The 26753-nt window shown below is 37.6% G+C and overlaps 1 protein-coding gene across 1 annotated transcript in view; it reads right to left on the bottom strand.

The window, feature by feature from the left end:
- Window positions 1-26753, bottom strand: part of EML4 (echinoderm microtubule associated protein like 4) — a 241702-nt gene that overhangs the window by 34263 nt on the left and 180686 nt on the right. The window contains exons 16-19 of the mRNA XM_006839462.1: window positions 10483-10634; window positions 7132-7257; window positions 6917-7048; window positions 5995-6062 (exon numbers count right to left, since the gene is read on the bottom strand). Of these exons, the coding sequence (XP_006839525.1) occupies window positions 5995-6062; window positions 6917-7048; window positions 7132-7257; window positions 10483-10634 (478 nt within the window). The remainder of the gene's footprint in view (window positions 1-5994; window positions 6063-6916; window positions 7049-7131; window positions 7258-10482; window positions 10635-26753) is intronic.

The raw sequence follows: 26753 nt of genomic DNA, 5'->3' as shown, positions 1-26753 counted from the left end.
CAATGATTTTTGACAAGTTAATTCAATGGGGGAAAGAACAATCTTTTCAGCAAATGGTGCTGGGACAATTTGATAAGCCTGTGCAAAAGTATGAGGCTGGACACCCTACCTCACAGCTATAAAAAAAGAAACTTGAAAATGGACCAAAGACTTAAAATGTTAAGAGTGAAAAATTGAAAGACAACACATAGGAGTGAAAATTTGTTGACACTGAGCTTCTATCTTAGTTTATCAAAAGCAAGAGGAAAAAAAGAAAAACCTAAGCCTCAGAATGAGAGAAACTATTTTTAAATCATATAGAGACTTGTCTTTAACAGTAAAATCTGCCAGAACCAATATTAGGCGCAAACCCACCAGAGAAGGAACATGAAAACATTTTCTTCTAAAATGAGTGATATGAACATGGTAAGATTGTACTTTGTCAAAGGCTGAAAATCTTGAGATCCTGAAAAATAAGGCAGTTCTATTTATTTCTGACTCTCATAGGAGAATACATAAAGAGTTCTTACAACTCAATAATAAGACAAAATGCAGTCCAGGGCATGATGGTGGAGTAAACAGAAGGAGTGAGATGAGCGTTTGAAACAAAGGCCTGAGAGACTGAATAAAACATACAGATGGTGATCCTGGAACCCTGAGAATCACAGGATCAGACACAGGATGACTGACTACTGACCAAAGAGGAAGCTGAACAGGAGCAATGAGAGAGAAGAAAAACAGGTGGCTGCACTGGTATGGCGTGGCCATCTTTAGCTTTTTGAATAGCTGTTAATATGGTGGCCTACAGGCACAGGATGTGACTGTGCACAAGCCTACAGGAGACTGCAGGCAAGGCATGAAATTCTCCCTTGTTCTTGTGCCCTCCTGCTAGATGGGGGCATGGCCAGTCTCCACTCTTGCCAACCCAGCAGCCAGTGGAACCCCCCTCCTTCCTGCGAAGCCTCTTCTCTGTCTGGGGTTGGGCACCAGGCATAGCACCTTTGCTTCTGGAGGTGCATAAAGCCACCCTGAACTATGCTACACAATGAACAGAGAACTTAATTCACGTTTCCGGTCTCTACCACATCCACCAAGGGACAGGTGATAGTGCCTGAGAATATACCACTATACAATTAGCAACTAAATATAAGTATCACAATGTTTTAGAGAAAACAGACAATTTCAGTTTATACAAAGAAACAACACAGAGTGTCTCAAATGACCAAAATAGTCAGAAAATATAACACTAGATATGGTATCTGAAATACCTAATTTAAAAGAATGCTAATTAGGCAATGTAAATGGATTGTGAGAAAGATTGAGAAAACTACAGATGAAGTCAAGGAAAACACAGACAAAACTAAAGAAACACCCAAGAAACAAACGGACAAACTAATTGAAAAATGGGAACCATATAAAAACAGCAATCGGAAAGCCAGAAAATTAACACTGAGGCTTCTGAAATAGATAATACACTGAAAGGGCAAAGAAACAGAACTACATCAATGGAAAGCCGAGTTACTGAGCTTGAAGAAAAATCTGTCATCTACTAGGGAAGCAGTAAAAGAACAAAAAAAGCCTAAGAATTATGTGCAACACAATTGAGGAATAACTTACATGACAAGAATTTAAAACAGGAAGAGAAAATAAACCAGAGAGAACACTGTCCTAGAGTTACTGGAAGAAAACTTCCGTAACATCATGAAAGATGAGAAGACAGCCATTCAAGAAGTTGAATGAACTCCAAACAGTAAAGACCCCAAAAGAAAAACACCATACATATTTTAATCAAATGTTTTAAAACCCAACATAAGGAAAGAATTTTGAGAACAGCTCAAGTAAAATGAAAGGTTACCTACCAAAGAGAACTAATAAGACTAGGTCTGATGTCCAAGCAGAAACCATGCAGGGAACAAGACAATGTGATGACATATATAAAGCTGAAAGAAAAAAATTGCCTACGAAACTCATGTATCCAGTAAAACTGTCTATCAAATATGATGGTGAAATTAGGTCATTTTCATACTAACAGAAATTAAAAGATTTTGTGAAAACCATACCAATCTTCCAAAAAAATTACTAAAGGAAGTTCTTTGTACAGAGCAACCACAACAGGAGACAAAAACCTGAGACTAACATACATTGCATTATCACTACAGACTCAACTCAGATATACAAGCATGCAAAGTAAAACAGCCCTATTATAACACTGAAAAGAGAACACTGGAGATACAGTTGCAACAACAAAAACCCACCTTAAAAAGAGAGAACAATACAGTTAAAGAACTTCCAAATGAAGAGGAAATGAAATTGATTTAAAGAAAAAAATAAAAAATAAACCCTAACTGTAATCCTAAAAAGTAGGTCAAGCCTTACTCTTAACACTAACCTTAATCTTAACTATAACCCCAACAATAAATGAAGTCTTAGGCCTAGACCTAAAGAGTTCTAGGAGCGTAGTGGTTACGAATTGGGCTGCTAACCTCATGGTCAGCAGCTGGAAACTACCAGCTGTTCCACAGGAGAAAGACGAGGCTTTTTGCTCACGTAAAAATTTACAGCCTTGGAAACCCTTAATAGGGTCACTATGAGTCAGAACTGACTCCACAGCACATAACCACCACCAGATCTAGACTAGATCTAGCCATAGTCCCAACCCTAACCCTTACTTCTATCTACCCTACATTAAATGGAAAAAAAAAAAACCCTACAAAATAAAAGTTTTTAATAGGCATTTCTTCAAAGAGGATACATAAAACACTTGAAATAAATGCTCAGTATTATTAATTGTCAGAGAAACATAAATAAAAACCATACTTACTGGGATGGCTCTAATCAAAATACAGACAACATGGTGAAAATGTGGCGATTTGGAACCCTCATAACATTGCTGGTGGGATTATAAACTAGTCCAGTTGCTTTGGAGCACAATTTGGTAGTTCCTCAAAAGGTCATTCATAAGGTTACCATAAAAATTGGCACTTCTACTCTTAGGTATCTATATAGATACAGTGAGTTAAAACACACATCCACATATTTTTATATATGGCTCTGCACAATAAGTACTGGACTGCTAACTGCAAGGTCCAACCTACCAGTCATTTCTCAGAAACCCTACACAGGGTTGCTATGAGTCAGAACTGTCTTGATGGCACATGATAACATAGTTATATGTGCTACAAATATATTCATGAATATAGTAGGGCATGACTCATAGTGACCCTATATAGAGTTTGAGGAGCAGCTGGTGGGTTTGAAATGCCAACCCTGTGGTTTGCAGTTCCATGCTGATCCTATAGTGCCACACCAGGGCCTGGAATTGAACTCACCCCTGTGGCTCAACTTTCAGTCAAACAATAGACAGTGAACAATGATACCAGGGAGATGCACACTTTTTACAACAATCAACCGTAAGAGACCAAAAGTGCAATATCTGCCCAGGGATCAAGCTCAGAAGCAGGAGGGAATGGGAAAGAAGGACAAATGGAGATGATAGACACACAGAGAGGGAGGGGGAAGAGCACTGTTACACTGTGTGGACTGCAATCAATGTCACTAAACAAAATGTGTAGGAATTGTTGAATACAAAACCGCTTTGTTCTGTGGAAACTGTCACTGGAATGACAATCAAAAACATGCATCCACAGAAAAAATTGTATATGTTTGTTAATAGCATTATTCATAATAGCTAGAAAGTGGAAACAACGCAATTACCTACCAAGTGCTGAATATATGGCAATAGCTGCTACAACATAGACAAACCTCGAAAATAATGCTGAGAGAGGACAATCATAAAAGATCACATATTGTAAGATTACATTTACATGAAATATCCAAAAGAAGCAGATCTACAGAAATACAAAGTCTATTAGTTGTTTAGGCTGGTCAGCTTGAACCTCCGATCTTGTGGTTCAAACTGACTTTGCAGTCCAGCACATTATCCTGTAGCGCCACACCAGGACTCCAAATACTACATATAGTGTGTACTTTAAAATATGCCAGCAAATGATTTAATTTTCAAAAATGAGTCTTCTTTACAATTATTTCTAAGTAACGATATACACACTTACATAAGCAATTCTCAAGAGTTATTAGTGGAGTAGCAGAAAAAGACAGGATTCAGACCACATAGAATTTGAATGACCGAAGCTCTCTGGATCTTGTTTTCCTCTGTGCAATTGAGAGGTTAATAATAACTTTGCTGGGATCTTGCTAATATCAGAAGTACCACAAAAAAAGAATTTAGCACCAGGAGATATCAAATGCTCAAAAAACTATTTATTGCTCTTAAGACTGCAGTAACTTTAGCACTTATCAGGTAGGTGTCAAACACATATTGAAAGTGGCCTTCTTTGAGATTTTCTGAACACCTGATTAAGCACTACAGCAGGTTGTTTCCTGTGTGCTTACGACAAATTAATAACAACACAACAATCTACTATGTTTTGAAGGAGTCTGAGATAGTAAAGCAAATTACACCAATTGCTCTCTGAAAGAGCTCAATTCTGAAATTCAATTATTTAAAAAAACTGCTCAAATAGTTATCTCTAGTTACATACCCAAAGTTCATCTTAACTTTAAAGATCTGTTTTGCTAGAATTCCAAAAGATTTTCAAAGCACTACATATGAAAACTCTGGTAGCGTAGTGATTACGAATTGGGCTGTGAACTGCAAGGTCAGCAGTTCGAACCTACCAGCTGTTCTGTGGGAGAAAGATGAAGCTTTCTGCTCCCGTGAAGATTTACAGCCTCGGAAACCCAACTCCATGGCACATAACAACAACATATGAGAAGGAATTTGAACATCTTTTACTTTCCAGAGGGGTTAATTTCTGTCCAACAGATACAGGAAAATGTACTATAAAAAAACTTTTAAATGATGAAATTCTAAGAGAGGAGGGGGGGTAATTTAGAGTTAAATGAATTAGTTGATTTAAAAACATCTAAGTTATAGATGTTTTTTTAAAAAAAGATTTATAAAAATGTGTTCACTACAGATTCAACTATAAATCAGTATTCCACACTTTCTATGGTTTTAACTTTCGGAAAAACTGACTACTTCCCCGCCCCCCCCCGCCCCCCCATGCTCCCTTAAAAAGAAATTAAGTTATTTGTGATGAGATCTACTTACTAGCATAGATAATATAATATGTGTCACTTAATAACCTTGAAAGGTAGTGTAAGAGGTCTGGAGTACAGACAATAATGATTTCAGGAAATACACATTTATTATGAATCTGTGTGGCATTCAAAAAGGAAAGGATAACAAAACCTAAAGCACAACTTTCAATTCCCTTCCCTACAATTAAACATAATGAAAATTTCTGATAATTCTATAATTTCACAAAGGAAAATTAAGCCTCTTTTTAATTATTACCTTCTCAACAAAATTGCCCCAACCACCCTATTTATCAACTCGGCACGGCACTTCCCGCTCAACCTTCTACACTCATTTTGTCTCCCTCCATAGCTCTCATCAAGGAGCTCTGGTAGTGTAGTGGTTATGAGTCAGGCTGCTAACCTCACAGTCAGCAGTTTGAAACTACCAGTGGTTCCACAGGAGAAAGAGATGGCTTTCTGCTCCCATACAGCCTCGGAAACCCTGTTCAGGGTCGCTGTGAGTCGGAACCGACTACACGGCACATAACCACCAATCACCACCATGGCTCTTACCACTTCCTGATATATTGTAATTAATTATAATGCTGCTTCCCACACCCTCCCAGCCCTACTAAAATATAGACTCAGTAAGGGAAAGAAATTTTATTTTCTTCCCTGATACATACTGAATGCTCAAAATAGTGTCTACCAAATGGTAGATACGTTCAGTGGTAGATACGTTCAGTAAGTACTGAAGGACTGAATCATTAGCTAACACAGGTAAGAGCCACACACACATTAGTGTGCTATTTAAGATATTAATTCTCCAGATCAGATTGAGCATATTCCTAAATCACAATTTACACATCCCACCACTTCCGATTAGTCGGCTCACATTTCCCTTAAAGACCCTACCTGCCTGAGTGCGTTCCTATGGCCACCACTGTGCCACTTGGATGAAAATCTGCACAGTGTCCTGGTTCCTAGAAGAGAGACAGACAGCTGTTGGGAAGTCCATCAGAAAGTCTCCCTAGATCTATGGGAATAGTGGCAAAAACATTTGAAAATAACTTGTTTCATATAATCATGGAATTTCAATCATTATTCTAGCCAATGGTAAACATCATATGGAATGTGAGAAGAAAAAGAATTTCAGAGCAGGAAGGGAATATGAGCAATATTCTGGCAGAGTGGTGAGGAGAAAGGACAAATTTATGACTAGGCAGTGGAACAAAAATAAGGAAAATAACAAAACAGTTCTTCAGAGTCTAAAGAGAACTTGCATATACCTTTGGGCTAGAAAAGGTGCTAACTGGGTGGAACTGGGAGATAACACAGCAAAAGACCAACTCACAAGAAAGACAGGAAATAGAGTCTGTTAGTGAGCAGCATGTACTAAATACAACTGCAACACCACCAGAGGCCAAAAAATTCCCTAACAACTAATGCTTCAAGAACATGTAAAGACTTTATGATTTTCACAAATGACACTGACAGAAAAACTGAATTTTTTTTACCCTGTTGATTCCCTTCTTTAAAATGGGCCTGTGTTAGGAGGGATGTAACAGATAAAGTGAATAGGGGTAAATATTGTAAACTGTTGGTATGTGGAGGGAATTGCAATCACTGAGATGAAATACAGTGTACGATTTTTTAATGTAAATCTGATGATATACTCAATTCAAAATATAAAGTTTAAAAACAAAAGGGGAGCCTTTGTGTCTAGACACTTTCTTTTTCCTCCCTCCACCCTCTTAGCTAAGGAGTTATATATAAAACATGTTAAATCATTTGGGGAGCTTTCCCTGGGGTTCACAATCACATCTGCTTCACTCACATCTACAAGTCTGGTCCATTCCAGCCTGTGCTCCACTGAGTTCCACATGCACACCTGCCTGTCCTGAGCACATGTCAAGAGCAAATCTTTGAAGGGATGTGTGGCAAGACCCCATAGTTCATCTGTATGACCCTGAAAATTAAATACACCCATTGTTATAAAAAAAACAAAAGGTATCATAAAAAATAGTTAATAATTAAAACCACACAGCTTACCTGTACTTCTATTTGGAAGCCATCATTAAATGTTCCCCGTAAAATAAAGTTCCGTGAAGTGCCTACTAAAAATTGATCTGTTTTTCCCTCTGCTACAGCTCTAATAGTTCCATACTGATCCGGAACCTAGAAAAAATAAATCTATAAAGTCACCACATACACACTGTGGTTGATAAGTGCTGTTGAGTCCATTTTGATTCACAGAGACCCTATGTTTGACAGAATGAAACACTACCCGGTCCTGAGCCATCCTTGTAATAGTTCTCTATGTAACACTTTATCATGTACTAATTACTACCTGAAGACCGTAATTACAGTTGAAGGTAATTTTATCAGTTGAGTCAATTCTGACTCCTGGAGATCCCAGATGTGTCACAGACATGTACGCTATAGGGCTTTCAATTAATGACTTTTTGAAAGTATACAACCAGACCTTTCTGCAGAGGCACCTCTGGGTGGACTAGAATCACCAACCTAGTGATTAGCTACTTTTGTGTTAATGGTTCACACTACCACAGGGACTCCTCTGTAAACCACAATATGGTAATAAATGGTATTTAAAATTGCAAATCTGAAAATAATATGGCAACCTTATATTAATCACAATTTATTTGTGGTCCACGTTCAGACAATTAAGTTTTATTACAAGGAAGTTATAATGCATTATTACCACCATCCTTTGCTTCTGTCAATTTAAAATCTATTTTTTATATAATTTCAAGATGTAAGGGTTAGGGGTAGGGGAACAAGGAGTAAATCTATTAGATTACATAAAGAAGGTAGTCTGGTTTTGTTATTAGTTGCTACTTTGAGTAAGCCACTTAATCTAGTCCAAATTTCTTTACCTAAAATGCTGTTTGTTGTTAACTGCTATCAGGTTCCAACTCACGGTGGCCCTATATACAGAACTTCTAAGGAGTGGCTACTGGATTTGAACCACTGCCCTTGCAGTTAGTAGTCTAGTGTTTATCCTAGATAGTACTTAGCAACAACAACAACTTAACAATGCCTACCCTACCTACATTTGGGAGTACAGCAGCTCTGTAGTATAAGCACCAAACTGTTGACCATAGGTTTGGTAGTTTGAGTACACCAGTTGCTCCAAAGGAAAAAGATGAGGCATTTTGCTCCCTTAAAGATATATAGCCTTGGAAACCTGATATAGGGCCGCTGCGAGTCACAACTGACTCAACAGCACTTAACAACTTACTTTTAATTACTATTTAAGGATCATAATATAAAAACAACACATGTGAAATTTCCTTGCAGACTAAAAAGCAATATATTGCAAAGTATTATAGCTATCATTAGTACGACTCCTTGGAAGATAATTTCATTTAATGCACATGGTATACTCTAACTAAATGCTAGATTGATACATTTATAATCTCAGAAAACCATTCTTTCTAAAATAATGCAATTCTTTCACCTTTATGAAATTGGATCCAAAATGATTCCTAAAAGCACAAAGAACTGATTTCTGAAATTATTCCAAATTTATGTCAGAAATGGCAAAGGAAGAGTGAACTACATTATATAGCTTTTGACTACAAAGGATGTGTGAGTTATTTGTGAAAAAGGGGAATAGTAAACGAAGTAGAATTTCTACAATGAACTTCAGGTTGTACCAAATCAACTCAACATTTTCTATCTTCTTGGAAATAAAACTCAGAAGAAATAATATCAGGATCGTCTTCCTAGTAAATTAAAACTTTAAACCACCAGGAAAAAATACAAGATTTGCTACTGTTTTGAGAACGACTGATCTAAAATTATTTCACTTTCTGAGAGCTCAATTCAATTAGCACACTTGACTGAGTATATAACAGTTAAGTAACCCTGATGGGACAAATGGTTAAGCACTTGGCTGTTATGCAACAGGTTGTCAATTCAAGGAGTCGCTTTTGACATCCCAAGCAGTTTCCATGCGTGGAATGGTGCCTCTGCCTTATAAGCTAAGACTGCCACACCTAGACTAATGTTTACGGATCATCACCATTATTTCTACTAAAGCTCTCTGTGGCATTGAGTACATCTATATGAATGCCTTAGAATAAGAACCATGGAGAAGTATGTTAGACTACAATAGATTGAAGAAGGTTCTTTTGGAAAAGCAGTTTTTGTTAAATCCAAAGAAGATGGCAGACAATATATTATCAAGGAAATTAAACATCTCAAGAGTGTCTGGTAAAAAAAGGGAAGAATCAAAAAGAGATGTCGCAGACTTGGCAAACATGAAGCATCCAAATATTGTCCAGTATAGAGAATCATTTGAAGAGGAAAGAAGAGTGATAAAAATTGAAGCCGCTTGGAAACAATTAGTCCTATGGACTCACAGAACATGTGAACATCTCCATAACACTGAGCCCAGAAGAACTAGATGATGCCCAGGTATCACTATCAATTGCTCTGGAAGGCATCACGTTAGAAGGTCCCAGACAGAGTGGGAAAAATGTGGAACAAAATTTGAGTTATTAAAGCAACCAGGCTTACAACAGTCAAAAAGAGACTGGAGGAACCTGAGTCTGTGATGCTCAGTCATCCTTTATGTATGGTCTTGAACTGACGCTCTGTGGAAGATTGTGGATTAATATTCAGGTATATGGGGGGGTGGGGGGATGAGAAGCACTAGTAAAAGTATGTTTATCATGGAATGGTCAACCATTCAAGATCAAATGAGCAGCATTTATCTAAGGAAAAAGTTCAGAAAAGTTGGGAAAGAGGGTGGAATAAAAATCTCAAGGACAAAGTGTGATAATTGATGTTACATGGATGGGACTGAAATTAAACTAACTGTTTGATTTGTTGACTGTCTAACAAATGATGTGCTCTGTAAACCTTCATTCTGGTTACAATACAACTTTTTTTTTTTTTTAAGAAAAAGGTTGCCTGTTCAAATTTACCCAGCAACTCTGTGGCATAGCGAATTGCTTTAGTAAAGATTATACTCAAGAAAACACTATGGGACAGTTACACTGTTTCACATGGGGTCACTGTGAGTTGAAATGGACTCAGTGGCACCTAACAATAGATAAACTTGGTCCATGCCATGAAACACACACACACACACAATTACTGATTATCACTAAGCCCATTGTTTTCAAAATTTAAAACTGAACTGGTCATCTTGCATATCCTAGATTTGAATACAATACTTAATGTTTGCAGAATTTTTGTTTTGCATGGTTAAGATTTTTTTGGACCACTAAAACACAGTCTCAAAAGTAAAAAAGCAAGCTGACTACTCTGATCTTTCTTCAAGAAAAGTGCAAGTTGTTTTAAGGTGAGAAAAAACAAATGCATTCAGAGGGTTTAGTATGTCTACATTTTACGTTCAGTTTCCATTCTTACCTCTATTTCTCTTTCAGGATTCAGATCATGATCCCACAGAATTATTTTTCTGTCTTTCCCTCCTCCAGTTAACAACATTCCATTTCTCATCTGACAAAATGTGAACACACTGCCATCATGAGCTTTGATTTGTTTGCTGATTTGATACACACCTAATTAAAAAAAAAAAAAAAAGTAAAAATACTAGCAATACATTTTAAATCAGTTTTAATGTCTTTTTGGAATAAAACCTTAACAGAAATACAAAGTGAATAATTAGCAAGTTCATCTAACTCCTCAACAATTCAAAACCATTTTCACCAAGTCTTGTGCAAGGCAGTTACTGACGCTTAAGACTTAAGACAAAAACATAAGACATTTTTATCCATTTTCAATATAACATCAGCAAAATTTCATTAAAGAAGCGATATAATAAAAATATTATGTTCTGGTTTGAAAAGAGCAGAGAAATAATACCAATTTTCTTTTTAGTTCTGTTAAAGAGATTTTCTCCAGTGAATACTTTTTTTAAATGAGTATTTTTTTGTGGTCACTGTTCCCCAAAACTCTAGTATAAAACTAAAATAAATGACTGCATGTTTACAGTGAGTAAGCAGAGTGGAAGAAAGCCACAGAATTCACAGATTTATACATCAAGCAGCAACTACCTTTTACCACTTCCTACATACTTCAAGATCTCAATCACCCTCATCAGAGAAGCCTACATGAATTCTTGCAGTGATGGATTGCTTGTATATAGCCTTTCTTGCCATGGTCTTCTTATTCCCAAAAAAATGACTGGACAGAACTATACAAAGAAGAGGCTTGTAGCCCACCAACAGGATTAACTGGTTAGTCTTGAGTCATGCCAGTGGTGGGAAGGGGCAATGCTACAACCACCATGAAAGAAGAGCTAAAAGTAGAATACATCCTTTGGACCCAAGTTCCCTGCACTGAGAATCTCCTAGAACTAGGAGACAGACAGATTAGACACATACACACAGAATGAATGAATGAACTGTAATACCAGAGGGCAAGGATGGATGCAGACAAACAGCAGCAGAACCAGAAAATCAGTAGTTGATGGCATGGTAGGCTTCCTGGTCCACAGAAAAAGCAAGAGGCTTGCTGGCAGTCTGTAGTGTCTCTGGGCTTTTATTGGCGAGCTAAAGAGCTTTGAAACATTTTTCTGAGTAGGGCAGAGACCAGGTTGGCTCAATATGCCTGAGAGTAGAAGGTCAAGAGTCAGGGAGAGGCTGGACTGTGGACACAATTAAGAAGGCATCCACCCAGGAGACATCAAGGCAAGTGGTCGGGTCCCTCAGAGGTGGATGGTATAAGATTTCCCAATGAAATTCTCCTAGGATAGCCACTTCTCTATGCTTAAGAATGAGAGGTTGCAGTGTAGTGCTGAAAAAAATTCCTTGGTGCAACTTTCCTGGCCTTTTTCTTACCAGTTTTAAATTTTCTTGAAACTGTTTGATAAGCCTGTGATCACTGTATGTCCTTCAAGAAAATCTATCCAGAATACTTCTTTGAAACCCCTAATGCCAGTCCCTCTCTAAGCTGATTTCTTAGCCTTAAAAATTCATCTTTGAGGTCTTCCTGAATTTCCTGAGAACACCTCATCCATGTAAAAACTTGTATTACGTGGGGCAGCATTCCTTTAAACTTGTTGCAAAGCTTCAATGATTTGGCAATATGTCCGCTTTAGTTTTGTTAACAATCAGTATCAATCAGCCTTGACCTCAAAATAGTTTTTTTACATGGCACAAAAGTAAAAATTTTTAAGGAACCCTAATGAGATTAAGACAAGTATCCTACTAAGATGAACACTGCTGCAGCCATCCACTGATTGCAGAGATCCATATTTAAACGTTACAGGGTTCCAGTCTTATATGAACTGGAACCTTGTAAAAGTACTTTTTGACTTTCCCTAGTATATAACTTACTAAGTTGACTCCAAGAAATCTTTGTTAGAAAATAAATCAACTAATGTTGTAAATTTTAAATTTGCTGTTGTCTGTGTAATCACAAGCCCTCATGATTGTAGTCAGGTATGTCATACCCCAATTTATAATATAGAGAACTTGCTTCTCCCTCAGAATGTCGTGAATCCTGGTGAATCTCAGATTCTAATTGTTCTAGTCTTTGCTTTAATAGAGACTCTGTGGCCATAATCGTTGACACTTCTTTAGTAAATCCAGTAATTCTGAGTATTAATCTTTGAGTTCTGTGTGACCACTGCAATGAATCACTGAACGCAGCAGATAAGCAGAGTGCTGTGGGACACATGACTGGTGTCAGAGTTGGTAAAAAGGTTGGAGAGCGGAAGAAAGTCTGACCTCTAATTCAGAGAAATCAGTTTTGAGCTGCTGATGCTGATCATGATTCTCCACAACCTCATACAGCTGGAGGAAGTCAGAGGATCCTGACTTTTTTTTTTTATAAATTTTTACAAATTCTCAAACTTGTCTTATAACTTAGTTGAGAAAAAATATGCAAAAGTGAAAATATGTTGAATGTTGGCCTCCCTCCTTACAGGATTAAATTCTTCTCATTTCTGAAATCATTTTAGAGATATAGGACTTAGTTGCTTCACATTCAGAGTTATGGATCAGGTATTTGATTCTCTTATATTATGCAATATTAATATATTTAAAGATATAAAACCACAAAAGGTAAATTAGTGAAAACAATTTTAAAGACAACATAGATTACACTAGCTTCAGAACCTTAGTACATCTTATAATTATCCTATGTTTTGGTAGGTATTGATCTGATTTTAGAGCTGAGGCCACATAGTTAATGGAAATTAAATGACATAGCTGCCTCATGACAAAACTGTGATTAGGGCTCTAGTCCGTCTCACTCAATGATCCTTTAACTTTACAAAAAGCATTCATTTCCTGCTGTGGTTATAGTTATAATACTTAATATCTAACAACCACTGCTGACTTGGAAGTCTTTTGATATATCAAGATTACCTTCTATAATTGCAGAGATACGGAGGGTCTAGGGAAGGTATTGAGGAGCTCTGGTAGCGTAGTGGTTACGAATCGGGCTGCTAACCTCAGAGTCAGCAGTTCAAAACTACCAGCTGTTCCAGGGGAGAAAGATGAGGCTTTCTGCTCCCGTAAAGATTTACAGCCTCGGAAACCCTGTACAGAGTCGCTATGAGTCGGAACTGACTCCACGGCACATAACAACAACAACAACATGACGGTATTGGAGCTCTGGTGTAGCACTATAGGGTAAGCAATGCACAGCTGACCAAAGGTCAGCAGTTCAAACCCACCAACCATTCTTCTCACCAATCGCCTGTCAGTTTATCATACTACATTGGCTTGCATGTTGCTATGATGCTGGAAGTTATGCCACCAGTATTTTAAATACCAGCAGGGTCACACATTGCGGAAAGGTTTTTGCAGAACTTCCAGACTAAGATAAGACTATGAAGAAGGGGAGGTGGACTAATTATGAATGTTTAGCCACTAAATTCTTATGAATAGCTGTGGCGCACTGTCAGATATAGTACTGGAAGATGAAAACATTATTAATAGCACCAGAATACTGTTAGGTATTGTGCTGAAAATGAGTACCTCAGGAGTATGAATGAGGAAGAATTGATTCCTCAAAGAATAGTTGATCATAATGATGTAAATGAAATAAAGCTTTTAGGACCTTCATTTGCTGATGGGGCACAACTCAAAATGAGGAGAAAAGGCTGTGAACAACTATTAGCAGCAGGAACTTGTAATGTTAAGAGTATGAATCTAGGAAATTTTGAAATGGAATACATAAATGAAATGGAATACATAAAGATTGATATCCTAGGCATTACTCAGCTGAAATGGATTGGTATTAGCCATTTTGAGTCTGACAACAATCTGGATAGACAAATTGAAGAGGAATGATGTCACATTTATCATCAAAAAGAACATTTCATGATCTATACTGAAGAGCAATGCTGTCTGTGACAGGGCAATATCCATATACCTACAACAAAGGCAGCACTGGTAGCGTAGTGGTTACGAATTGGGCTGTGAACCTTAAGGTCAGCGGTTCGAAACTACCAGCTGCTCCACGGGAGAAAGATGAGGCTTTCTACTCCCGTAAAGATTTACACCCTCGGTAACCCTATACAGGGTCGCTATGGGTCGGAACCGACTCGATGGCACATAACAACAACAACAACAACAACAAAGACCAAGTCCTAATGTGGTTCTGTAGAATAAGCACTGGACTGGTAACCACAAGGCTGTCATTTCAAGCCCACCAGTCATTCACCGAAAGCCTACATAGGCTCACCATGGGTGCAAACAACAACAGGAGAGACCAGTTAATACACTACTACTATTCAAACTTACATACCAACCACTAATGCCAGTAATGATAAAAACTGAACAATTCTAGCTAGGGAGTTCTTGTGTGGTGCTGTGGATTAATGCGCCAGACTGAAAAGCCATTTGAACAGCAAGGTCAGCAGTTCAAGCTCACCAGCTGCAACTTGGAAACCCTATCATTGGTATGGGTCAGAACCGACTCGACGGCACTTCACAAACAAAAACAAATCAAGTTCCTCAGTCTTGATTTGATAAAACAGGTAATCAAGATATATTGATAATTACTGGTGACTGGAATGCAATGGTTGGAAACAAATAGGAAGGATCAGTAGTTGGAAAATATGACCTTAATGATAGAAATGATAATGGAGAGTACATGATAGAAGTTTGCAAGACCAATGACTCTTCACTGTAAAACTAATGACTTTTTCACTGTAAATATCCTTTTTAAACAACATAAAAGGCAACAATACACACAGACCTCATCAGATGGAATACACAGAAATCAAATTGACCATTATCTGTTGGAAGAGATGGTGTTAAGCTCAAAACAAGACCGGGGAAGACTGAAACAGACTGTCAACTGCTTACATGCATGCTCAGGCTGAAGCTGAAGAAAATTAAAACAAGTCCATGAGAGTCAAAATATGATCTTATCTATATCTCACCTAAATACAGAAATTACCCTAAGAACATATTTGATGCATTAGACACTAGTGACTGAAGACCAGAAGAGCTGTGGGATGACATCAAGAATATCTTATAAGAAGAAAGCAAAATGTCATTATAAAGATAGGAGAGAAATAAAAGACCTAAGTGGATGCCAGAAGAGACTCTGAAATGGGCTCTCCAACATAAAGATGCTAAAGTAAATGGAAGAAATGAGGAGGTAAAAGCGATGAAGAGAACATTTCAAACATCAGAGAAGATAATGTATTAAAATGAAATATGCAAAGTCCTGGGGTTAGAAAATCCAAAGGGAAAAACACACTCAGCATTTCTCAAGCTGAAAGAACTGAAGAAAAAAGTCAAGGCTTGACATGAAATAGTGAAGGACTCTATGGGCAAAATATTAAATGATGCAGAAAGCAACAGAAGAAGATGCTCGGAATAGCAGATTCATTGTACCAAAAAGAAATGGTCTGTGTCCAACTATTCTGAGGTAGCACATGATCAAGAGTCAATGACACCAAAGGAAGAAGTCCAAGGTGCACTGAAGGGATTGGCAAAGAACAAAGCTCTGAGAACTGATGAAATATACATTGAAATCTTGCAACAAACTGAGGCAGCACTGCGGGCATACACTTATCTATGCCAAGAAATTTGGAAGACAGCTACCTGGCCAACTGCTTGGTAGAAATCCATATTTGTGCCCATTCCAAGGTGACCCAACAAAATGCAGAAATCATGAAACAGTATCATTAATATCACATAAAAGTAAAATTTTGCTGAAGGCAATTAAAAAATGGTTGCAATAGGGCATAGACAGAAAACTGCCAGTAGTTCAAGTGGGATTCAGACAAGGACATGGAATGAGGGAGATCAACACTGACATCAGATGGATCTTAGCTGAAAGCAAAGAATACCAGAAAGATGTTTACTTATACTTTATTGACTATGCAAAGGTTTTCGACTATGAGGATTATGACAAACTACGGACAACACTGCAAAGAATGGGTACTCCAGAACACTTAATGGCGCTCATCAGGAAATTGTACACAGGCTAAGAGGCAGTTGTTCAAACAAACAAGAAAATACTGAGTAGTTCAAAATTAGGAAAGGTATGCGTCAGAGTTGTATTCTTTCACCTGTATACAGAGCAAATAATCCAAGATGCTGGATTATATGAAGAAACAGTACATCACGACTGGAAGAAGACTCATTAAAAACCTGTGATATGTGTAAGATACAGCCTTGCTTGCAGTAAGTGAAAAGGGCTTAAAATACTTACTGATGAAGATCAAAGACGGCAGCCTTTCGTATGTGTTACAACTCAATGGAAAGAAAACATAAATCCTTACCACTGGACCAATAAATAGCATCATGATAAATGGAGAAATAAATGGACCAAATGTCCAACACTTCATTTAGCTTGGATCCGCTATCAGCACTCAAGGAAACCGCAGTCAAAAAATCAGATGACATATTAAATTAGGTAACTGCAGCACGATACCTCTTTAAAGTGTTCAAGAGCAACAATGTCAGTTTGAGGACTAAGGTATGTCTGACCTAAGCTATGGATTTTCAATTGCCTTATAGGCATGTAAAAATTAGACAATGAATAAAGAAGACAGAAGAACTGATGCATTTGAGGTATGGTGTTGAAGAAGAATATCATGGACTGCCAGAATAATAAACATATCTTTGTTGGAAGAAGTACAGCCAGAATGCTCCTTAGAAGCAAGGACTGTGATATTTTGTCTCTCATAATTCAGACAAGTTATCAGAAAGGACCAGTCCCTGGAAAAGACATTATGCTCAACAAAGTAGAACGTTAGAAAAAAAGAAGACCTCTATAGTGATGGATTGGCACAGTGTAAGCAGCAATGGGCTCAAGCAGAGCAATTGTGAGGGTGGTGCAAGATCAGGCAGTGTTTTGGTCCACTACATAAAAGATAGCTATGATTCACAACCAATTCACAACCAAGGAACACCTAACAACCACCACTCCTTGGAGATGTTTCTATAATTCAAAACTGACCAAATGGTGCTTAACAAAAGGGAAGTTACTGGGGCAGAAGAGGACACTGGAGGCTTGAAGCAGTGGCTTTTGACCAGTCAGGGGAAAGACATTTCACTATTTTAAGAACTGGTATAGCTGTATCAGTGTGGTGGGTAAGTGACTAGTCCAGCTTTCTTGTATGCTTACAGCACTTTGCTAGTATAAAGTAGGTCCCTAAAAAATACTTTAAGTTAATTCCAAAGTAATTGATCATATTTTCTACCCCTTAAAAAAAATCAGATCCCCTTTCTTAAAAGTGGGGATAACATTACAGTACTCAAACCTTTTTCTCTAATATCCATGACACCTTAAGAGACAAAACTTTTTATCTGGTTACTTGGGCTGGTGGTGCAAGACTGAAGCATTCTGGAATATGCTTTATAGAATATTGCTGTTGTTGTCAGGTGCCAACTGACTCATAGCGACCCCATGCACAGCAGAACGAAACAATGTCCAATCCTGGGCCATCCTCACTACCGCTGCCACACTTGACACCATCAATGATACCACCTTGCTGATCCGTCTTGTTGGGGGTCTTCCTATTTTTCTCTGACCCTCCATCTTACCCAGCATGACATCCTTCTCCAGAGACTGTTCCCTCCTGACAATATGTCCAAAATATGAGAGACGGAGCTTAGCCATCCTGGCCTCCAAGGAGCACTTCTTCCAAAACAGATCTATTGGTTCTTTTGGCAGTCCATGGCACTTTTAGTATTCTCCTCCAACACCACAACTCAAAGGCATCAATTCTTCTACAATCTTCCTTATTCACTGTCCAGCTTTTGCATGCATAAGAGGTTATTGAAAACACCATGGCTTGGGTCAGGCGCACCTTAGTCTTCAAGCTTACATCTCTGCTCTTCAATACTTTAAAAAGTTCCTGTGTAGCAGATTTGCCCAATGCAATACGTCATCTGATCGCTTGATTACTGCTTCCATGAATGTTGATAGTTGATCCAAGAAGAATGAAGTCCTTGACAACTTCAATCTTTTCTCCGTTGATAAGAATGTTGTTTATTGGTCCAGTGGTGAGGAGTTTTGTTTTTCTGACATTGAGATGCAATCCATACTGAAGGTTGTGCTCTTTGATCTTCATCAGTAAATGTTTCAAGTCCTCTTCACTTTTAGCAAGCAAGGTTGTATCATCTGCATATCGCAGGTTGTTAATGAGTCTTCCTCCAATCCTGACGCCACGTTTTTCTTCATAGAACCCAGCTTCTCATATTATTTGCTCAGCATAGAGGTTGAATAAGCATGGTGAAAGAACACAACCTTGTTGCACACCTTTCCCAATTTTAAAACATTCAGTGTTCCCATGCTCTGTTTGAACAACTGCTTCTTGGTCCAGGTACAGATTTCTCATGAGTACAATTAAGTGTTCTGGAATATTCATACTTTTCAATGTTGTCCATAGCTTGTCATGATCCACACAATCGAAAGCCTTTGCATAGTCAATAAAGCATAGGTAAACATCTTTCTGATATTCTCTGCTTTCAGCCAAGATCCACTGGACATTAGCACTGATATCTCTCGTTTCACGACCTCTTCTGAATCCAGCTTGAACCTCTGGAAGTTCTCTGTCAATGTATGATTGTAGCCGTTTCTGTATTACCTTTAGCAAAACGGTACTTGCTTGAGATATCAAAGAGATTGTCCGATGATTCCCGCATTCCGTTGGGTCACCTCTCTTTTGAATGGGCACAAATATGGATCTCTTCCAATCAGTCGACCAGATAGTTGTCTTCCAAATTTCTTGGCAGACATGAGTGAGTGCCTCTTGTGCTGCCTCACTTTCTTGAAAGATTTCAATTTTTATTCCATCAATTCCTGGTGCCTTGTTCTTTGCCAATTCTTTCAAGGCACTTTGGACTTCCTCCCTGAGTATCATTGGCTCTTGTTCAAACGTTACCAGGTTCAAAATGGAAGTAGTACCTTTATCAAACACAGTCAAAGTTACTCAATAAGCTCTTAAGTCTCTTGGGGGTGGGGTTGGGAATGCTTTAAAATGCGTCATTTTCTAAATGTCTGTTAGTTGATGGGTAAACAAAATATGGCAAATCTACATAATGGAATATTATTCAGTCTGAAGATGAATGAAGTACTGATACATGCTACAACATGGATGAACTGTGAAAATATTATGCTACATGAGTGCAGTCACAAAATCTATGATTCCATTTATAAGAAATATCCAGAATATGCAAATCCGCAGAGAGAGAAAGTAGATTCGTGATAGTCGGGGCCTGATGTGACAAGAATGGGGAGTGACTACTAACAGGTTCAGGGTTTCTTTTTAGCGTACTGAAACTGTTCTCAACTTAGGTAGTGAAGACTGGTAAACAACTCTGTGAATACACTTTTTGTTAAAAGTGCCGCTGTGTCGATTCTGACCCACAGCAACCCTGCATAAGGGTTTCCAAAGAACAGCTGGTGAGCTTCAACCATTGACCTCATGGCTCAAACCGACTGTGCAGTCCAGTGCATTAGCCCCCAGTGTCATCCCCTAAAAGACACTAAATCATCTACTCTAAGTTTATTTTATGGTATTTAAGTTATATCTCAGAAGGATCACTGATAGTGTAGAGGATTACGATCTGGGCTGCTAACTACAAACTCAACAGTTCAAACCTACCAGTTGCTCTTCAGGAGAAAGACAAGGCTTTCTGCTCCCATAAATATTTACAGCCTTGGAAACTTTATATAGGGTCTCTATGAGTCAGCACATTTACCACCAAATTCTATCTCAATAAAACTCTTATTAAGATTGCTCATTTTTAATAATCTTTTTACTTATTTACAAAATTAAAATTTGAAGGGGTTTTGGTGTCCTAAAAATAACAATTCAGCCATAGCTGACTTTCAAAATTACTTTATCTCAGTGTGAAAGAACTAGCGGGACAAATACTTACTAGACAGAGACACTTGGTAGAGAGAGAGAGGAAAGGATTAAGAAGCCTGATTTGGATTAGAGCTTGTCCTACCACCTAATCCAGGAACAGAGAACTCCAACAAAACTCCTATTGAGGTTAACTAGCTCAGTGCACATCAGCATGCATCACTTAATGTGTTTTGAATGAATAATTGCTTCCAGTGGGACAACCAGGCAGTTATCTATCACTATTCTGATGTGACCAAGACGTAAAGGACATCTGAGAGATGTGAATTTCCTGACTATTGTTGGCTTTATTTGGTGTTATTTCTGAAAAGTTAAGAACTTATCTTTCATGGCTAAATTAACAAGAGTAGTCTGAAAACACCAAAATTTAAGAAATTCCAAAAGTAGAGATGTGTAGTTTCACAGTTCTTCATCAAAATGTAGAAAAATGAAACAGTTTCATTCTTTAACTCAACCTTAATTCTAAACATGACAAACAAAACAAAAAAAACTAAATTAAAACCTTGTTTAAGTACTCACACTGTTCAAGAAAGATGGAGTACAAGAATATAAAATTCAAGTGCTTCATAATTCATCCAGAATCTAAAGTGATCAACTTCAGTGAGATTTCTACCCTCAAATCCCACCTCCCAGAAAGCTACCTTCTAAAGAAGTCCTAATATAATGTAAGCTGAAATATTCTGGGTTTCAAGTTTAAATAAATTACCATAGTTCCCTTTTAGATAGCATTTACCTATAAAGTAGATTTATAGTCAACGATTCCTCTCTCATGGGCCTATATTTCTGGCATTCCAGTTTAAACCAAATAATGTTTGAAATGCCTGCCAAGAAAAATAATTGCCCTTGAATTTTAAAACCTACTGCACCTCCAGGCTTAATTACAGCCAAGTCTATCCAAGCTTAATTGCAAATCCCCCCTTTTTTTCTCATCTCTAACTGAAACAGTTTATTACATAAAACAAATTTGTCTTGCCTGCCAAATAAAAGATATTTGGAAGGCTTTCTGGGTTTGTTTAACTATAGAATCAAATGTCAAAGAGTCTTTGAAATTTATATTACAACAGGGTATGTAAGCTTATGTAGATTATTTGAAGAACAGGTAAAATGGTGGTACGTGTTAGTTCATTAAAGAAACTTGGCAAAGGTTTAAGAACGTTGAGTATTTTAATGGTGCCATAGGTACTCAAATTTTCCACTCATTTTTTATGAAATATTTTATATATAAGAAAGTTTTGAACTACTTCAAGTACGTAGAAAACAACTAATAATCACCCTTGTGCCCATTAAAGAAACAGAAAATTCAACTTACTTTGAAGATTCCTGGTAATTCTTATAAATGGTAAAAAAAAAAAAAAAAAAAAAAGATTTGAAAATAATAAGAAAACAGAGCTTGTCACTGTTAGGTACTGTTGAGTTGGTTCTGAATCATACTGATCCTGTATTTATGGTTTCCAAGGAAGGGCTGGTGAGCATAAAATACAGTTTTGTTTGTCTCCTATTACTGAAGTAAAAGGATTGGCTATAAAATTATATTGCTGCTTTCCAAAAATGTCCTCTCATCAGACATGGTTATATAGTATATTCAAAATGTGGTTGATACAACTGCCACAAGTATAGAAACACCATACTTGGAAACTTATAAACTGGGTCAATCTATTGAAATTCTCAGTAAAAATGAAACTTCAGAGGCATCTGTCCTGGTCTGGGCTCGCACATTTATTTCATTGCATTCATCAAATGATTCCAAACCATAGTTAAAAGAATTTAAACCTCAAATAGAAAGAAACAAACTTATTGGCAAGTTTGCTAATAGAATTATTGTATAGCAGAATATAACAGAGACTATTTCATATGCCCAGCAGTTTACAAGATTAGATTTCCTGCTTCCTGTTTGTATATATACAGACTTTTTCTGCACAGAGGCTAAACCACAAGTTTTTCAGAAAACAAAACAAATAAAAACACAAAATAAACACAACCCCGAAGCTCATTTTTTCCTCCTACTTCAATACAAACAGAAAGGTTAACAAGATACATGTATACCCTTGGGTTGTGCTACGGGGCAGGTATTGGCCTACTAAAAGCAAGTTCAGTGGTTCAAACCCAATAGCCATTGTACTGGAGAATGATAAGTCTGTTTGTCCCTGTAAAGATTCACAGTCTCAGAAACCACATATAGGGTTGCTATGAATTGGAATTGACTTGATGGCACTGGGTCTTGCTTTGTTTTGCTATTTGACTGCTCAATGTCAGTAATTTAAAAACCACTGTTTTCAGATACAGCATTCTGTCCCTGGGTTTAGAGTTTCAATAAGCAAGAATTTGGGGGTCTAAAGGACAAGCTCCACTCCTAGCTCTTCTTCTTTGACAATAGCAAGATCTCCCCTCCTACTTTTGAGTTGGCTTATTTTATAACCATATTAGAGTTTCACGTTTTTACCATTACAATTAACTGTTAATATCAGTATCTTCTCCCACCTTCTCTTACTCAAATCCATCAAGAAAAGAGTTGTTTGGTGAGAGTTACTAAGAAATACTAGAAGAGGCATATTAAACAATTCACTAAATCACAGGAGTGTTGCTTTAACTCTTTTTCTGAAAAATCAACAACAACAACAAAAATCAACCCCGAACTCACAACCCATTTTTTGTACAGGGGTTCCGAGAAGTGGTGAGTAGGTTTAAAATGTCAACCTTGAGGTTAACAGTATAATACTCATCCTATAGTGTCTCATGTAAATTTCCTAAAGGTTTCAGTAAAATAATCTGTACAATCATAAGAAAACTATAATGACAAATTCAAATTCCACATTTTAGTAAAAAAAGTGCAGTAAATAATACAATTCAACTGTTACTCCAACACGGATATCCAAAGCTGAGATTATGGTCATTTCCTCAATAAAATGTTTAGCTTTGTCTTCTGATGGAGACCTGTGACTCTGAAATTCATAGAACCCAAGGGAATCTCCAGACAATGTCATGTGGAGATTGTAAATCCCGAGGAAGAACTATATAAAGCAATCCCACTAGGGCAGGCTCTGCTCCAAATCTTCAAGGTCGACCCTGGCCAGCCCTGGACTGGCCCTCACTAGGAGAGGGGGCTGAATGGCTACATGGTGTAGAGAAAAGGAAAAAAGGAAAAAAAGGAGGCAATCTGTTTGAGTCCTCTGGATACAGCATGATCAATCTGAACTTTTCCAGGCCACTGAGAAGGCAAGAGGCCAGTAGGTGGTGAAGCACACCACCTATTGGCAAAGAGAAACCCAGACTCTCAGTTTTTGTTTTTGTTTTTTTCCTTTTTGCTGTAAAGACTGTTTTGTTGTTTGGTGCTTTCTTTGTTTTCCTTCTTCTTGCATCACATGACAGGACAGCAACTGCGGTCATACATTCAAGCCACAAGTTTTACCCACTACAGCCCAATTAGGCAAGAGTCAATACTAGCTGCTATACACCAGAGTAGCAACGACAACCAACATCTGCTTTAAATAAAAATCTAAACGGAACTTTATGAACAGTGAAGAGAAGCTCATCTCCTGATCACACCACCAGTAGGCAAATGGTGAGTGCTTGAGAATACACTAACATACACTCATTAACAAATTACAAATATAACACCACCACAATGCCTAAAATGCAGCAGCAAATTTCTGTTCATACCCATAAACAAGACAGAGTAGCTCAAACAAATGACCAAGAGAAAGAGCTAGAAAATGCTTTTGAGGAAAAAAAAAGAAAAAAAAAATGGAACGACATGAGAAAGAATTCAGAACAATAATGAGGTACAGCCAAAGGGTGCACAGAAAGGTCAAGGTAAACAGGGAAGAATTCATTAGTGGGTTGGTGGGTCAAGCTCACCAGTCACTCCTTGGAAACCCTTTAGAGGGTAGTTATTGGTTGGAGCCAACTCAACGGCACTTAACAACAACAACAGAAATATTCAAGCAAAATAGGTACAGCACTAGAACAAAACAAAATAGAGGTCCATGTATCAATACTAAAAGAGCAGAAAAGGACAATACACTGAAAGGGTAGAGGAGCCAATTTAATGGAAGCCAGAATTAGTATGCTTGAAGATAAATCTTTCAATACTGGTAAGACAGAAGCACAATCATAAAAAATAATGAAAAAATTTGAAGAAAGCCTAAGATACATTTTGGACAATATGAAGAGGAATAACCTATGGGTGACTGGAATTCTAGAACAAAAAGACACAAAGAAAACAACAGATGAGATAGTCGGAGAGATATTGGAAGAAATTTTCCCTAACATCATGAAGAAAGAGAAGGTAAGCATTCAAGAAGTTGAACAAATGCCAGTTAGGATAGACCCCCAAAAGAAATCACCAAGACATACCATAATCAACTCTAGAATCAGAGATAAGCAAAGAATCCTGAAAGTAGCTAAGAAAAAATAAAATGTTACTTACAAAGGAAAACCAGTACTATCAAGCTCTGATTTCTCAGCAGAAACCATGCAGGCATGAAGGCAATGGGGAGACATATAAAAAACTATGAAAGAAAAAACAACAACAACAACAAAAAACCCCTACTAACCAAGAATCATATTCCCAGCAAAGTTGTCCATCAAATATGACGGCAAAGTTAACAACATTTCAGAATAAAAAAAAATTAAAGGACTCTGTAAAAGTCAAGCCAATGCTCCAAAATATTCTAAAGAGAGTTTTTGGACTGAGAACCAACAAGAAAAGCCAACAGCCAGAGATAGACGTATGTGGCAGCACCACCCAGAGTTCAGTCTGATGTAAGAAAGTATCCAGGGTAGAATAAAACTACCAGACTGAAAACAGGGAATCTCGGATGTCAGTCTATGCTCAGCTCAACTATAAAGTGAAGGGAGGGAAAAGCACAGTCATAGAATCCCATGTGGTAAGGAGGTCAGGTAGATTTCAGGATAAAATGGACTGTTTTAAAATGAAATACTTAAACTACAGGGTAACCTCAAAGAAACTTACAATACTTTTACATCAAATCAAGAAATGGAAATTCCAAGAAAATTTTGGTAACATTAAAATATGAAGAAATTGACAAGAAAAAGCACAATAAAAATGAACTTAGCACAGGAATGTATCTGTAAATTGTAAGAAACTAGCAACACCACACAAAAAAAATAGCAAAATGACTGCAATCAATCCATACCTATGGACAATTACAATGAACATCAATGAATTACATCAAGAGACAGAAAGCAGAAGAATGGTTAAGAAAACAGGATCCTTCAATATACTGTCTACAAGAGACACATCTTACACACAAAGACAAAAGTAGATTAAAAATTAAAGGATGGAAAAAAGTATATCAAACTAATTGCAAGAGTGACAATATTAACCTCTGACAAACGAAATTTTAAGGACAAAAGCAGCATTATGAGGCAAAGAAGTAACATCTCATGATTAACTGGTCAATTAACTGGGCATTTGATGCTATTAAGTGTTGTTGAGTCACCTGTGACTCATAGCAACCCTATATAGTTTCTAAGGAGCAGCTGCTGAGTTTGAACAATGAATTATCCAGTAGCCACTGCTTCTCTGGTTAGGGTCCCATGTGCCGCTCATGCTCTTCTCTCTTGATGACCTAGGGTCCTCTGTACCTGAAACCTAAGATTAATTACTCCCCTCTTTCTTTTACATAACTTCTACCTTTACAGTTGTGACAATCACAATTAGTCATGATAACAATTACTCACTATTGACTCAAAAGAGTCTTATTCCCATCTCCTTTCACCAGACCCATCAAGAGAACAGGAAAACTATTTAGTGGGGATTCTACCTTTCCCCACACACTGTGAAACTCCCTCTTGAAAACTTGTAAGCCAGCCAATTTGTGCCTTTATGTTGTTGTTATGTGCTGTAGAGTTGGTTCCAACTCATAGCGACCCTGTATAGGGTTTCCAAGGCTGTAAATCTTTACAGGAGCAGAAACCCTCATCTTTCTCCCACGGAACAGTTGGTAGTTTTGAACTGCTGACCTTGAGGTTCACAGCCCAATTGTAACCACTACGCTACCAGAGCTCCCTCATTTTAGGTAGCCAATGTTTAATTTACCCATCCCTATCAACCCTGTAGCAACAACCTAATGTGGCACAGTGGGCTAATGTGTCAGACTGCAAAGTCATTTGAATCTCAAGCGAGTAAAGTTTTGCTAAAGGTAATATAGAAATGGCTACAATCATACACTGACAGAGAACTTCCAGAGGTTCAAGTTGGATTCAGAAGAGGCCGTGGAACGAGAGATATCATTGCTGATGTCCGGTGGATCTTGGCTGAAAGCAGAGAGTATCAGAAAGATGTTTACCTATGCTTTATTGACTA

The sequence above is a fragment of the Chrysochloris asiatica genome, unplaced genomic scaffold (assembly GCF_000296735.1).
Source record: "Chrysochloris asiatica unplaced genomic scaffold, ChrAsi1.0 scaffold00024, whole genome shotgun sequence".
In the NCBI taxonomy this organism is placed as follows: domain Eukaryota; kingdom Metazoa; phylum Chordata; class Mammalia; order Afrosoricida; family Chrysochloridae; genus Chrysochloris; species Chrysochloris asiatica.
Note: the sequence above shows the minus strand (reverse complement) of the source record. Positions and strands in the feature narration are given on the sequence as shown.